The sequence below is a fragment of the Dipodomys spectabilis genome, unplaced genomic scaffold (genome assembly GCF_019054845.1).
Source record: "Dipodomys spectabilis isolate Male_0828 unplaced genomic scaffold, ASM1905484v1 ptg000302l, whole genome shotgun sequence".
NCBI classification, from domain to species: domain Eukaryota; kingdom Metazoa; phylum Chordata; class Mammalia; order Rodentia; family Heteromyidae; genus Dipodomys; species Dipodomys spectabilis.
Window position 1 is genome coordinate 454,244 of NW_024870979.1, and position 14,062 is coordinate 468,305.

The window sequence follows — 14,062 nt, forward strand, 5'->3', positions numbered from 1 at the left end:
ATTAGGAAATGCTGCTTTTATTATTTGTTATTCCTTAAAAAATAGTATGTGTCAGGTATTATATAATATCGAAACACTAAATATTTAAAACAAGACACAACATCTCAGGCACTGTGTCTGAAAAATACTCCAGAAAAGGCCTGTGCTGTGATTTTTCTTGGGTTTCTTTTCTAGTGACCATTGAAAACAGTCATATGTTGACACATTTTAATAATATATTTGTATATGACCCTAGGGAGGATTTTTTAAAAACATTTTTATTTTCCTATTGTACCATCTCTTAATAGATTCTGAAGGATTTTCTGATAATTTTAATTTGGATGTTGTTAAAGAACCAGTGGGTCAGGAACCTCTTCCGGATTATGACTCACCACGCGGTCCTGGAACGGGAGGCGCGTGGGAAAAGCAGCTGGCTCCTGATGACTGCCAGGTCCCTGCGGGCCCAGGGCTTTCGCACACATACATTTAGCAAAGCTGCTTCCAGTTCCGTGTGTGAAACAACTTGACCGAAGTTTCACAGCACATAAGTGGAGACTAGAAATTTGGACCCAAGTCTCTGACACCAGGCCCATGTTCTACTTTATTTTAAATTGTGTATATATTATTTACAGAGAACTCCATCCAGCCTTTCCCTAAGAGGTAGTGACCCTTGATGGCTTGGTTTCCTGTGCCTGTCCAGATGTTTGTATGTTGTTGGAGTGTGTAGACAGACACATGCACTGTCATGCTACATGTGCATAGAATTGTCCCCAACTTTGCTGTGTGCCTTCAGTTTTGAAGTTTTTTCTTCTTGAATAATAGGTTTGGTAAGACTTTTGTGTATCCAAAACAATTATTAAAAATAGTTTCCAGCCAGGTGCTAGTGGCTCATGTCTTTAATCTCAAGGATATAGAGATCAGAAGGAGCATGGTTTAAGGCTAGCTCAGACAAAAAGTTGCTGAGATGCCCTTCTCACTGAAAGCAAGTCAGGCATGCTGGCACACACCTAGCATCTCAGCTATGAAGGCAGCCAAAGTTAGGCGTATCTGTGTCCTGAGGCTGGCCCAGGGCAAAAACTGAGACCTTATCTGAAAATGAACGTACAGCAAAGGAGGTGGTAAAGCGCCTGCTTAGCAAGAACAGTAAACAGAAGAAAAAAAGAAAATAGTTTTCAGATGTATATTAGTCTGCCAATATGATTGATCACTGATCAGGATAAAATGGTATTAACCTACTGGGTTAAATGTAAAAAATGGTATTTAGTTCTATTTTGTTACCTCACCACCAGTAACTGCAAGTTGTGTTAGATTTTCTAAGAGATTCCTCAAGCGGGCTCAGAGGGTAGGAAGAAGCTGAAGTGGTTGGGGCTTTCCCACCTAAGACAAATAATTGAGACTCACCTTTCTCTAACTTGAGTTTGAACTCAGGACCTTGTGGTTGCCAGGCAAGCACTCGATCACTTGAGCCACACCCCCAGCTTTGTTTTTTTCCTTCTAGTTATTTTTGGAATACTATAGGGTCTTCCAGAACAGCATGGTCCAGCTGGCCTGAACTGTTAATCTGTGTTTATACTTCTCACATAATTGGGCTAACAAGTGTATGCCACCACACCCAATTGTTTTTGGTTGGAATGAGATCTTACACACCTTTCTGTCAAGGCTGTCCCTAAACTGTTATCCTCCAAATCTCAACCTCTTAAGTATCTGGGATTATAGGCATGAGCCACGGCTCCCAGTTTCTAACCTTGTACTTTTAAAACCTCCTTACAGCTTGAGATGGATTCATATCAGTATTTTAGAGATCTGTTCTTTTTGTAGGCTGGGTTTCCATAATGGCTGAAGCCTTAAAATCTCAACAGATTATGGAAGCCTCACATGCTGCCAGAACCCTGGCTAATCTAGACCGAGAAACCGTGCAAGAGAAGTACCAGGACGGCGTGTATGTGCTGCATCCCCAGTACAGAACAAGGTGAGCAGGCAGAGCGTTCATTTCGTTTCACAAGCATAAATCCATTTTCATTTTAATTTTTTTCTGCTAATTTACAATATAATGCCTTACAGATAGATTTTTTTTTGACGGTCATGGGGCTTGAACTCTGGACTTGGGCGCTATCCCTCAGCTCTTCAGCTCAAGGCGAGCGCTCTACCGCTTGAGCCACAGTGCCACTTCCAGTTTTCTAGTGGTTTATTGGAGATAAGAGTCTCACCGACTTTCCTGCCCAGGCTGGCTTTGAACCGTGATCCTCAGATCTCAGCCTCCTCTGAGTAGCTAGGATTACAGGCGTGAGCCACCAGCACCTGGCTATAGATAGATTTTTAATCTATTTAGTTGGTGGGACAGAAGGTTGCTTTATATCTCAGGCTCACCCAGGAACACACAGTCTTCCTACCTCAGCCTCCTGAGTACTGTTTCAACATGCCCAGTTATGGCTTTTTAGTTGTTGTTGTAGGTGCCAGTTCTCAGGCTTGAAATCAGGACCTCTTGCCCTCACTTGGCTTTTTTACTCAAGACTGGTGTTCTACCACTTGAGCACACCTCTACTTCCAGCTTTTTTTCTGGCCAATTGGGAAAAGAGTCTCACACATTTTCTACCCAGGCTGACTTTCAACCAGAATCCTCAGATCTCAGCCTCCTGAGTGGCTAGGATTACAGGTATGAGCCACCAGCGCCTAGCTGCTGGCAAAAACTTTCTAAGTTTGAAAAAGGAATTAGCCTAGTTCAAATTTCTAAATAAAATACTTGATGTTTTTTGTATGTATGTATATGTTTACTGTAGATAGCTTGCAACAGATACTCTATGTATATTTTGTATGTCCTATCCAAAGAAAGAATGTCAAATGACTTGTAGAATGTCCTCATGGGCTTACTTTGAGGGTAATCGGATGGCAGCATGTGTTATGTGGTCTACCACTGAGTTTATGAAGTCACCTGTGGTTTTTGTGCCCAGCTCCATTTTCCTGTTTCTATAGAAGGAGCTATGAGCATACTGTGGGCCTTTTCCAGACTCCTAGGATCTGCAGTAATCCTGTGCTTAGGAAACTTGCCATAATGCAGCCTGCGTTTACATCACAGAAACCTGCTAAAGCCCCATCCGCAGAGAATGCTGGGTACATCTGACCATCGTAGTAATGCACTTATTCTGCTTCTTTTTAAAACTCTCTCTCCTTAGTCAGCCCATTAAAGCCGATGTCCTTTTTATTCATGGCCTAATGGGAGCAGCATTCAAAACCTGGCGCCAGCATGACAGCGAGAAAGTTCTGGTTGAAAAGGCTTTGGAGGATGAAAACAGGTACACTACATGTTGGCCCAAGGTAAGGAGCAGCCGCTGGGGCCAGCGCCTCTGTCACCACATGAAATGACACTGCCGTCGCCACCTGCGGGACTTGTTTCCCTGTCCCTTTTTACTGGGAATTTTTTCTCCATGAAGTTCTTTCCCTTCATGACACCTGTATCATGTTTCAGTGACAGTCAGGCCTGTGACCTGATGTTGTATAATTTCAATGTAAGGTGCAATTGTGATTCCAAAGGAATATTCTAATAAAATAAGGGGCCAGAGCATAATGGGTCACTTCCACTGAAGCGTACGTACTCTGATTGTATTCAGAGTAGCCAGTTTTACCATCTCAGTAATTATAAAACTAGACATACTTAGAAGTAATTCTGCTTTACATTTCTTTGAGACTGTTTCTCCCAAAGAGCCTTAACTCTGGAATGGATTCCTAGAATGAAGGTATCAGCAGCTAATTCAAGGACTGGTGGTCCATTCCTGTGTGTGATGTTCCAGAGTTTGCCTCCCTCCTTCTTACCTTAGAAAGAATGTTTGCATGTCCTCTCTGGTGGTCCACTGTCTGGAGGTACCGTCAGCCCGGGGCCTCCAGAGAGAAACTATGACGGTCTCTTCTGTCTTTAAGTTTTCCGGGCTCGCTGTCAGGGTGCAGTCTGTCCTGAGATGCTAGCTTTGTGATCTGAAAATGCTCTCCGAAGCGCCCTGGGGGGGGTGGCGGGCACTTTAACATTGAGAATATTCCTATCATACCTCCATTGGACTTATGCTATAAATATTCTCACTGCTTTGTGACTAGATTTTTTAAAAATGTCCTTGTTGTCCATTGCTAGAGAACTTCAGTTACAAATTTTAATTCCTAGGAAGTAATTGGGGTGGTGGGAATGCATGCATGTTCTTACATACCTCTCAATTCACCTAGACATGGTTAGCGAAGGACTGTCCCGCTCTCCGGATTATATCTGTGGAGTATGACACCGCCCTCAGTGACTGGAGGGCGAGGTGCCCTATGGAAAGGTAATCAGAGGTTGCTGGGGGAGGAAGGGCTCCAGCACAACTGGATCCTTGGGGGTGGGAGGTGATTTTTATGTTTTAATACCATAGGTTTTTTTTTTCTCTCTCTCTACCATCTCTTTTCTCTGAGGAATTAGCTCTGAGTGAACAGTAAAACAGTAGAAGGCTAAGACAAAGGTCAATACTGCCACCGAATCTGCTTCATCTATAATAGTGAAAAACCTCATTCCAGATCAAAGTTTTCATTTCCACTGGAAGTAAAAATGTTTTCATGCTTATAGTCCTGAAGACTAAAGAAACAAAGGAAAAGACGCGGAGCAGTTCTGTCCCCTCTGTCCCCTGTGCTACTTGAGTGCACAGGAAGGAGCACTGGGCTGCGCTGCTGGGTTTCAGAGCCTTATGGCCTGCTTCTGTGTCTTGCTGCATAGTCCTACCCAGTCACAGGATCTGAGCGCCTGTCCAAAGACAGAGGCGTTGGGCCCTACATACCACACTGTGCTCTAACACACCCAAGGTAGAAGTGCCCTGGGTGAGCTGGAAGTATCAGGCCTCCCTCCCATTTCTCCCACTTTGTCCTGAGAAAAAGTGTCTACAGCCAGGGTGAAAATACCAGACCAAACCGTTTTGAAGTTTATTTTTAGTCTGAAAGTTACTCATTTTGGACTCTGATTAGAATAATTTCTTAGTATTTCTAAGTAAGCCAAAATGATGGAAGCTTAATATTTGCAACAAAAATACAAGTCGAACCAAACTCAGGAGAGACAACTGAGGCTCTAAGGACATTTTTGTAGTCAGGCCACAGGCTGAGAAGTGTCGCTCACACTCGAGGTGCTGGCAGCAACTGGGGTGAGGTCAGGTTTGACCTAGAAATTGCCAGACACATTTGATGCTCAACCTCTGCTTGCTTCCTACATGCATGGTGTGTTCTGGGCTTAGTCCTATGTCACTGTTGACATTTTGGTTCAAGAATGACAGAGTCAGAAAATGAGCCTGCAGAAGTATTCCTCACTCCAAAATGTGTTTCGTAGCATTCATCCGGTCAGCGGATCCTGATTTGAAGTTAGGTAGCAAGGTCTGGGGGCCCGTACCTCCCGTCATTCCACTGTTTTCCTTTTATCCAGAAAGACGATTGCATTCCGAAGCAATGAACTTCTTAGCAAGCTCAGAGCCGCTGGGGTTGGGGATAGGCCGATGATCTGGATATCACATAGCATGGGAGGTAAGGACGCTCCATCTCCACAGCGGCCATCATGAGATGGCTGTCACCACACGGCCAGCCTGAATGGTCTGCATCTCTGTGGTGTTTCCTGGCAGCCCTCTAGCCATTATTGTTTGTGCCTATGGCTCAGGGTTCTAAAGTTGCTACAACTAGTAACAAACCATGCAAGAGGGCCTGGGTTCAGAACACACCACTCCTCTGTCCTGGTCCCTCAGATGTTTGCATGTTGGGCACGACAGGTCTGCATTCCTGGCGGGTCTTAGGCTCCCTATTTTTCTCCCCCATTGCTGCCTCTTTGCCCACAGCCACAGCTCCCAGATGCCAAGAGCTGCTGAGATGTGATTCCAGCTGCTGTACTTTGGGGTCTGATACTGCTGTTTCTGTTGCATGCTCTGCTCCTCCCAGTGTCTCCAACCCCAGCTGTTGGCCCTCGCCATCCACACCACCGTCTTTACCCTGCCCCGGCCGGGGCTGCTGGATGAGGTGCTCAGGATGGCTGGTCTGGAGCTGGGGCTCTTTGCTGAAAGTTTCTCTTTCCCAAAGACCCACTACTATCACCTGAGGTAGAGGATGAAGGTGGAGAAGACGCTGTCCCTCAGCCGCTGGTTTTTCTAGCAGTGGACTGGCACATGGCAGCTCTGGGTGTGGGCCACGCTGGCAGGAAGGGTCAACTCTACAAGCCAGTTTCTAGAATCCACCGCTTCGGAGGCTACCTGTACTGTACAACTAGAGGATGAGGGGTGGTAATACGTTTAACGCCTTGTTTCCTGTACTATAGAAATTTTAATTTTCTTTTTAATTAGAATTAGAATTTTTAGTTTTTGCTAGTCCGGGGGCTTGAACTCAGGGCCCAGGTGCTATCTCTGGGCTGCTTTGTGCTCAAGGCCAATGTGCTACCACTTGAGCCACAGGACCACTTCTGGTTTTTTTGACTAGCTTATTGGAGATGAGTCTCATGGGGACTTTTCTGCCCAGATTGGCTTTGAACCATGATCCTCAGATCTCAGTCTCCTAAGTAGCTAAGATTACAGGTGTGGGCCACTGGCGCCTGACTTATTTTAAAGTATTTTAAGGAAAACATCTGTCTTGTTTTGCTTCTTTTTTCTTTTTTTTTAAAGAATACGAGAAAGAAAAAAAATAGTTTGTACACTGTTTTTCCTTTGTCTCTGGCTAGGTCTTCTTGTCAAAAAGATGCTGTTGGAAGCCTCTCAGAAGCCAGAACTGAGCACAATTATCAACAACACCCGAGGAATCATTTTTTACAGTGTGCCACACCACGGGTCCCGGCTGGCTGAATACTCTGTTAATATTCGCTATCTTCTGTTTCCCTCTTTGGAAGTTAAAGAGCTCAGCAAAGGTAATGCCTTCTTACATGGAGGGTGGAGGGCTGTTTAACACTAACTACAGAAGAGAAGGTGGGAATCCAGCTTCCTCCTTGAGCATATTCACTCATTCTTTATTCATACCTGTGTTTCGATTATCCACCGAAAAACCTGGACTTGGGCCTAACTTTCCTTTAACACTTTACTTTTTTTGTTTTTAATATTTACTCAAGTATGGCTATAATTTCAATGTTATTTTAGGTACTTAACATCAGAAAAATTATTGTGCTTTTTAAATTTTTTTTTTTTTTTTGTCAGTTGTGGGGCCTGAACTGTGGGCCTGGGCTCTGTCCCACAGCTCTTTAGTTCAAGGCTAGCGCTCTACCACTTGAGCCACAGTGCCACTTCCGGCTCACGCATGCAAGGCAAGCACTCTACCACTGAGCCACCTTCCTAGCCCCCTTTTTAAAGTTTTATTTATGTTTTTTTTTTAACCAAGAATTTGCAAAATCAACTGCTAAAATACAAACAAACCTTTGGGACTTTGTGTATCTGTCATAAAGCAGTATCTCTGTTATAGTACTTGTTCTCTCTGAACACCAGGAGCCTGAGCATGCTAGTTGCCTTCTTGCTCGTATTTTCCCTTGCTTGCTTCCTTCTCACCATGCTTGGCCCTGAGTTGATTCTTTATCAATATGTAATGAATGACTATTTTTCATCTGTAAGTAGTACTGCTCACTTTTAGTTTCCATTTCTGTGTTTTATCTTTTTTTAAACCCTTCACTTTTAACATCTTTACCAGTGGCATCTAATAGGTTAAGTCTGTGAACTTAATCTACTTATATTCAAGGTTGTTATTGATAAGTTTGAACATCCTCCAACCATTTCTTAATTTTATTCTGCTTGATTTGTAAGTTTCTTGTTCCTTTCCCCCTTTTATTTTTGTGTAGTTTTCAGTCACACTAAGGTTTGGTTCTCTCCATGTATCAGTTCTAATATTGAGCTTTATATCTTCATGTATTTTCAGAGATTTGAACTCAGGGCCTTGCACTTGATCGGCAAGGCAAATGCTTTACCACTTGGCCATGCTCTTAGCCCTTTTTGCTGTAGCATCTTTTTTAGATAAGGTCTTGCACTTTTGCCTGGGGCTGACCTTGGACCATGATCCTCCTATCTCTACCTTCTGAGGAACTGAGGTTATAGGTGTATAGCACCATGCCCAGCTTGATTTTTTTTTTTTTTGAGATCAGATACTGGTGTCCTTGGACTCACAGAACATGCTGGAGACCTAGATCCCATGGGGTGAACACAGGCAGTGGAGGTTTGTGGCTTTATGACTTTAGAATCTGCAGTTCTGGAGCTGTAGGATGTGGAGTGTCCCCGCATCTCATGGGGCATTGGAAGTCACAATCCTGAAGCTCTGAGACCTGAATTGGCCCTCTCCCTGGGACGCCAGGGGCAGGCTTGGTGATGCTGGGCTTTTCACACCAGTAGGCTCACTGAGCACAGGTGGTCCTGGTCCTGGGACCGGGACTGCTGGTAGCCACATTCCTAGAGGTAGGATACAGCTTGGAGTTTTCCCAGCTCTGGATGGACAGGTGAGGGTAAAGGCAGGATTTCACATCAGCAGCGAGGCTCCTCGGCACTGTGGGCTGGGAAGGTCTTCCCCAGTTCCCCTGAGGCAAGTGTGGGTGGGCACAGGCTCGTGGCCATGGTGTTCTGGGGAGCATGGTGTCTTCTACCCATTGAGGCATGTGCCAGCCAAGGTCTTGAACTCACTGAACTCATCAGAGCACTGGCTGCCCAGTCCCTAAGGCATGTTAAGGGATAGCAGAGGCTGTTGTAGTGGCTGGGCACTGGGATAGGCAGTTGTGGGGGTGAGGGGGGTGGGGGGGGAGGATGGGCGGAATGCAGAGAAAGGCCCGAAGTGAGCTCCTCCTTTGGAGAAGAGCAGTGTCTCTTAGACCAATCAGCTCTCTAAACCAGACTGAAAGCCTGTAAGCACCATGGAGTGGTGGGCTGCTGCCGTGCTGCCCGCCTCCCGACCCAAGCATGGCGCTTGGGTTAGAGTTGCCGTATGCTGTATACACCGTGTACGCCCTGTCCTTGTGCTTGCCCTTTGGACGCTGCATGCTGCCTTTAGCGTTCCTGCGGCTTCCTTGCTGAGCTCCTGAGCTCTCTCCCCGGCCCAGGTTCTGCTGCGGCTGAGCTGCTTGCAGATCGCCCATCACTGTACCATCTTGGCTCCGATTTTCAAAGCTTACTACCTTGAATGAAGTCAACTTAATTTTCCCTAAGTTCTTTATTGTTCTCTGGTTGTTTTTTATTCATAGCAACATGTTTTGTGGCGCCATTGTCCTGTCAAGTAGTTCCAAAGAAACCAATTAGTGTTTTGAAAAGCTCCTTTGTGTCCTCATTTGGTTGTTCCTTCTAGTGCGCCACTCTGTCTGCTGTCTGGCACTCTGTCTGCACTCTGTCTGTCTGCACTCTGTCTGGCACTCTCCTGTCTGCACTTTGTCTGCCTGTGGCTCTGAGGTGCTGTGGGCGGAACCCATGCTCATCTTAAGGCAGAATGCTAGTGTCCTCTTTAAACGGGAAAGATCCATGCATTTTATTCTGAATTGGATAAACAAACTCATCACGCTCCTATTCTCTGTTAACTTTATAGATTCTCCTGCACTTAAAACACTACAGGATGACTTTCTGGAGTTTGCTAAAGACAAAAACTTCCAGGTGCTGAGTTTCGTAGAAACCCAACCAACCTTTATCGGTAGCATGCTTAAACTCCACATCGTGCCCGTGGACTCGGCAGGTATTTGCTCTTTAGAAACTTGTTGAGTGGAGGCCGAGGTGAACCCTGACATTGAATGCTATCAGCTTTTAAATCTAGCTGCTCACTTTTAGGAGAAAGTTTGGTGAAGACCTAGAATCAGTTCCATGCTTGTGTGCCTACCTCCTTTCAATTCACCTCTTGCTTGGGTGTCCCGGCAGCTGGTGCCCAGCCAGCCCTTCTGCGCCGCTCAGGGCGCGGGACACAGTGCGCAAAGAGGCTGCCTGAACAGTCAGCATGTGTATTACATCCCGTTCCCTATCACCCAAAGAAAGTGAAGAACCCTTAATCTTTTATAGTGGACTAATGGAACCCCGTGAGGGTTCCTGTGTACAGTGTTCAAGGAACAGCTGCTCACTGTCTGCTTGGGAAGACCTTGGGAAGCTTATCGTATGGCAGCCTCGCCACAGTTGTGTGGCTTCTTCCGTGTCACCAGGCCTGTGGCTTCCTCCCACCCACTTTCTCATCTCAGAGGTCTCACTGCCATCTCTGATCCCTCCAACCAGATGAACTTGACTGCAGTGTCAGAAACCTCTCCAGGTCTCGCAAGGAATCATGGGATGAGGGGCTTGAGTGCAGGATGGGTCCCCATGCGACATTCCCACTCTTTTCCTCAAGTAAGGGAGCTCGTGGTGCAGTCATGGCATCCACCACGTGGTGTGCCATAGAGACCTCCTGTACAGGAAGCTCTGAGACACCAGTGCTCAGGGTCTGCTGCTAACTTCCTCATTTAGGTAGGTAGGTAGGTAGGACCCAAGAGACGACTTTGCACAGTACTTCCTGAGTACCTGCTCTCCTGTGATGGCTCACATGTAGCTCAGATGTTCGGCGCCGTTGAACGTGAAGGTCCTTCATGTATTGGGTCCCTTTTGATAAGCAGGTGAGAAGCTTTTATTTTTGCTTTTATTTCAGCTTATTGAAATTTCTGTTTTCTCCAGCTCTAGGTATTGGGGACCTAATTCCCGTGGATGTTAACCACTTGAACATTTGTAAGCCAAGGAAAAAGGATGCTTTTTTGTATCAGCGTACTTTGCAATTCATCCGTGAAACTTTAGCCAAAGACCTTGAAAAATGACAGTTGTCTTCCATTCTTTTTGAGAATACAGTGTGGAAAGCTGGTGTTCTTTTTCCTTTTGGTCTCTGCGCAGTCCTATGAACAGTCAGCTTGGCATCATGTGGTCCGAAAGTGTGGTGCAGGCGGCAAGACGTGACTGTGTGTTTGAGCACTGGAAAGCACCGTGCAGAAGGGCAGTCACAGGAGGAGGAGCTCCTGTGACAGGAGCTCAGAGCCAGGCCCAGTGCCTTTCCTCCTTGATATCCCGCTCCCTCAGGAGCCCTGGCAGGGATGGGGGAGTGGTGTCGAAGTAGGGGTAACCTGGAATGAGGGGAGTCCTCTAGCAACTCAGCTTACAATGACAGTGCTGCTAGAAGAGTACCCGAAGTGAGAGGCAGGGAGCTGGCACAGGAACGGCTGTCCTCTAGCTGTGTGTTGCGAAGTTTCTAAATGTGTCATTTTCAAAACATTTAGTTTTAAACACTTAATTAAATCCTTGACACTTGGTCTTTTAGGCCAATTGTTGTGCATGGGGCAGTTCCTTGTTTCTATTTTCATATTGCTAAGAACAAACTGTTTCTTTAAAAAAAAAAAAAAAAACAAACCCAAACTCTAGCTTATAGAATTCTTTCCAGATTGTAGTTTGTAATGTGCTTGTAATGTGTTTGGGATAAGGACAAAGTAGCTAGTCCATTACTGATCATCAGAGTATGGAAAAAACAAAAGCTATTCTAAGCCACTAGATGTTAACAGAACTTAGTAAGATTTCATATTCTCTTTGGCTAAATAAAGTATACCTTCTTTCTTTGCTCGTGTAGAAGTAGTACTAGATAACCACTAGCATGTGAGAAAATAATGTGCTTTTGAATAATAGTATTATTGAAATATAATTCACATACCTGAAAATTTCCTTTTTGTGTGTGGTGCTGGGGATTGAATCCCAGGCCTTACACTTGTTAGGGAGATGCTGTACCACTGAGCTGGATCCTCAGTCCAAAATGTACCCTTTTAAAGTGTTTATTGGTTTTTAGTATAGTCACAAAGTTGTACAACTACTTTCAATAGAAAATAGTTTTTTAAAAATTACTTGTATGTCATCTATAATTACATAATATAAAAATGTAGAAAACTACATGAAGATGTTGACATGTATCTTGGAACTTAAAGAACAAGGAGACCAAAAAAGTAGGGGGCAGAGAATACAGATGTGAGCTATGTGGTAATGTAGAGCCCCTCACCAGGTGTTTACCTGGACACTTGCAATGCACACGAGGATGGAGAATAAATATAAACCCTACCAAAACGTGTACGAAACGAACCATGCACTCTGCCAAGACCACAGAAAAATGAAAACCAAAGAAAATAGAAGGAGGGCTTAGAGAACATAAACTAATGAAATGAAAAAAGCAGTCTTCATAAATCTAAAGTTGATTCTTGGAAAAAAATCCATAAAATTGACAAACCTCTTGTAAGAGCAATCACAATAAGAGAAGGGACAAATTATTAGTATCAGTCATAAAAAGGAGATATCACTGTAATGTAGACTTTTTTGCTAGTTCCTCTTGCTCTGTTTCATTCATGGCTAGTACTATGCCACCTGAGCTACACCTCCACCTCCAGCCTTTTGCTGGTTAACTAGACATAAAAATCTCAAGGATTTGTCGGCCTGAACTGGCTCTGAACAACAATTCTTAGATTTATAGCTTCCTGAGTAGCCACCAGCACCTGGCATTTAAAAAAGTCAAGTGCTGGTGGTTTATGCCTACAACACTCATTTTTTGGGTAGCTGAGATATACAGAATCACATTTTGAGGCCAGTTCAGACAGAGAGGTTTGCAAGATCCCTTCTCAATGAAAAGCTGAACATGGTGGTTTGATTCTAGCCATGACAGGAAGACTAGCACAGGCAGATCACACCATGTACCTGCCTGGGCAGGAAACACCGTATTTCAGAAATAATCAGAAAAAATAGGGTCTGGAAGTATGGTTCAGTGGTTAAGAGCAGCTACCTAGCAAGTATAAGAACCTTAGTGTGAATGCTTACAATTGATTACATTTTTTTTGGGGGGGGGTCCGGTCGTGGGGCCTGAACTCTGGGCCTGGGCACTGTCCCTCAGGTCTTCAGCTCAAGGCTAGCGCTCTACCACTTGAGCCACAGCACCACTTCCGGCTTTTTTCTTTTTGCTTATGTGGTGCTGAGGAATCAAACCCAGGGCCTCATGCATGCAAGGCAAGCGCTCTACCACTGAGCCACCTTCCCAGCCCCACAATTGATTACATTTTAAATGAAACAGAAAATTCCAAGAAAAATAAAACTTGGTATGTTAGTTAGCCTTTCTATCACTGTAAAAAATTCCTGAGATAAACAACTTAAGGGAAAAATGCATCTGGCTCCTGGTTTCAGAGTTTCAGCCCATCGTGGTGGAGATGGCTGACAGAGGCCTGGCAGGGCTGCTAGATCATGGTGTCCAGGGTATCTCCTCCCCGCCCCTCCCCCCAACCTCTGGAAACACCTCGCAGACACACACGGACATGTTTACTAATCTCCTAGGCTTTCCAATCCAACCAAGTTGACAGGATGGACCATCACATCCAAACTGCCTCCAAGCAGAAAACATGGCCAATCCTATGACCATTAAAGGAAGAGAACCAATGACTTAAAAAGTCACAGACTTACTCTAAGCCTAGTGCACATTACAGATGAGGGCTCCCAACCAAGGAAATGGTTCTATTATCAGATTCTTCCAGTTCATTGGAAAGATTGCACACCTTCATTCATTTTCTGAGGTTAATACAACTTGTATACCATAACTGTATCAAAGGACAGTACAAAAAGGAGAAAGTGGGCTGGGAAGGTGGCTCAGTGGTAGAGCGCTTGCCTTGCATGCCTGAGGCCCTGGGTTCGATTCCTCAGCACCACATAAGCTAAAAGAAAAAAAGCCGGAAGTGGCACTGTGGCTCAAGTGGTAGAGCACTAGCCTTGAGCTGAAGGACAGTGCCCAGGCCAAGAGTTCAGGCCCCAGGACTGGACCAAAAAAAAAAAGGAGAAAGTAATCAGCTACTTGTAATTATGAACACAGATGTAAAAATCTTTTTTTTTTTTTTATTTTTTTGGGTCCGGTCGTGGGGCCTGAACTCTGGGCCTGGGCGCTGTCCCTCAGCTCTTCAGCTCAAGGCTAGCGCTCTACCACTCCAGCCACAACGCCACTTCCAGCTTTTTTCTTTTTGCTTATGTGGTGCCGAGGAATCGAACCCAGGGCCTCAGGCATGCCAGGCAAGCGCTCTACCACTGAGCCACCTTCCCAGCCCCAGATGTAAAAATCTTAAGCTAAAATACTGACAAGTAAGCCAAGCAATGTG

At 45.0% G+C, this 14,062-nt stretch overlaps 1 protein-coding gene across 3 annotated transcripts in view; it reads left to right on the forward strand.

Moving 5' to 3' along the window:
- The window catches only part of Serac1 (serine active site containing 1), a 35,660-nt gene extending 24,146 nt beyond the window's left edge, over positions 1–11,514 (forward strand). For all 3 annotated transcript variants that reach the window (XM_042702073.1, XM_042702072.1, XM_042702074.1), the window contains 7 exons: positions 1,798–1,948; positions 3,150–3,291; positions 4,186–4,280; positions 5,399–5,496; positions 6,671–6,853; positions 9,487–9,630; positions 10,587–11,514. In XM_042702073.1, coding sequence (XP_042558007.1) covers positions 1,798–1,948; positions 3,150–3,291; positions 4,186–4,280; positions 5,399–5,496; positions 6,671–6,853; positions 9,487–9,630; positions 10,587–10,723 — 950 coding nt within the window. In that variant the 3' untranslated portion in view covers positions 10,724–11,514. The remainder of the gene's footprint in view (positions 1–1,797; positions 1,949–3,149; positions 3,292–4,185; positions 4,281–5,398; positions 5,497–6,670; positions 6,854–9,486; positions 9,631–10,586) is intronic.
- Positions 11,515–14,062: the final 2,548 nt, after the last annotated feature.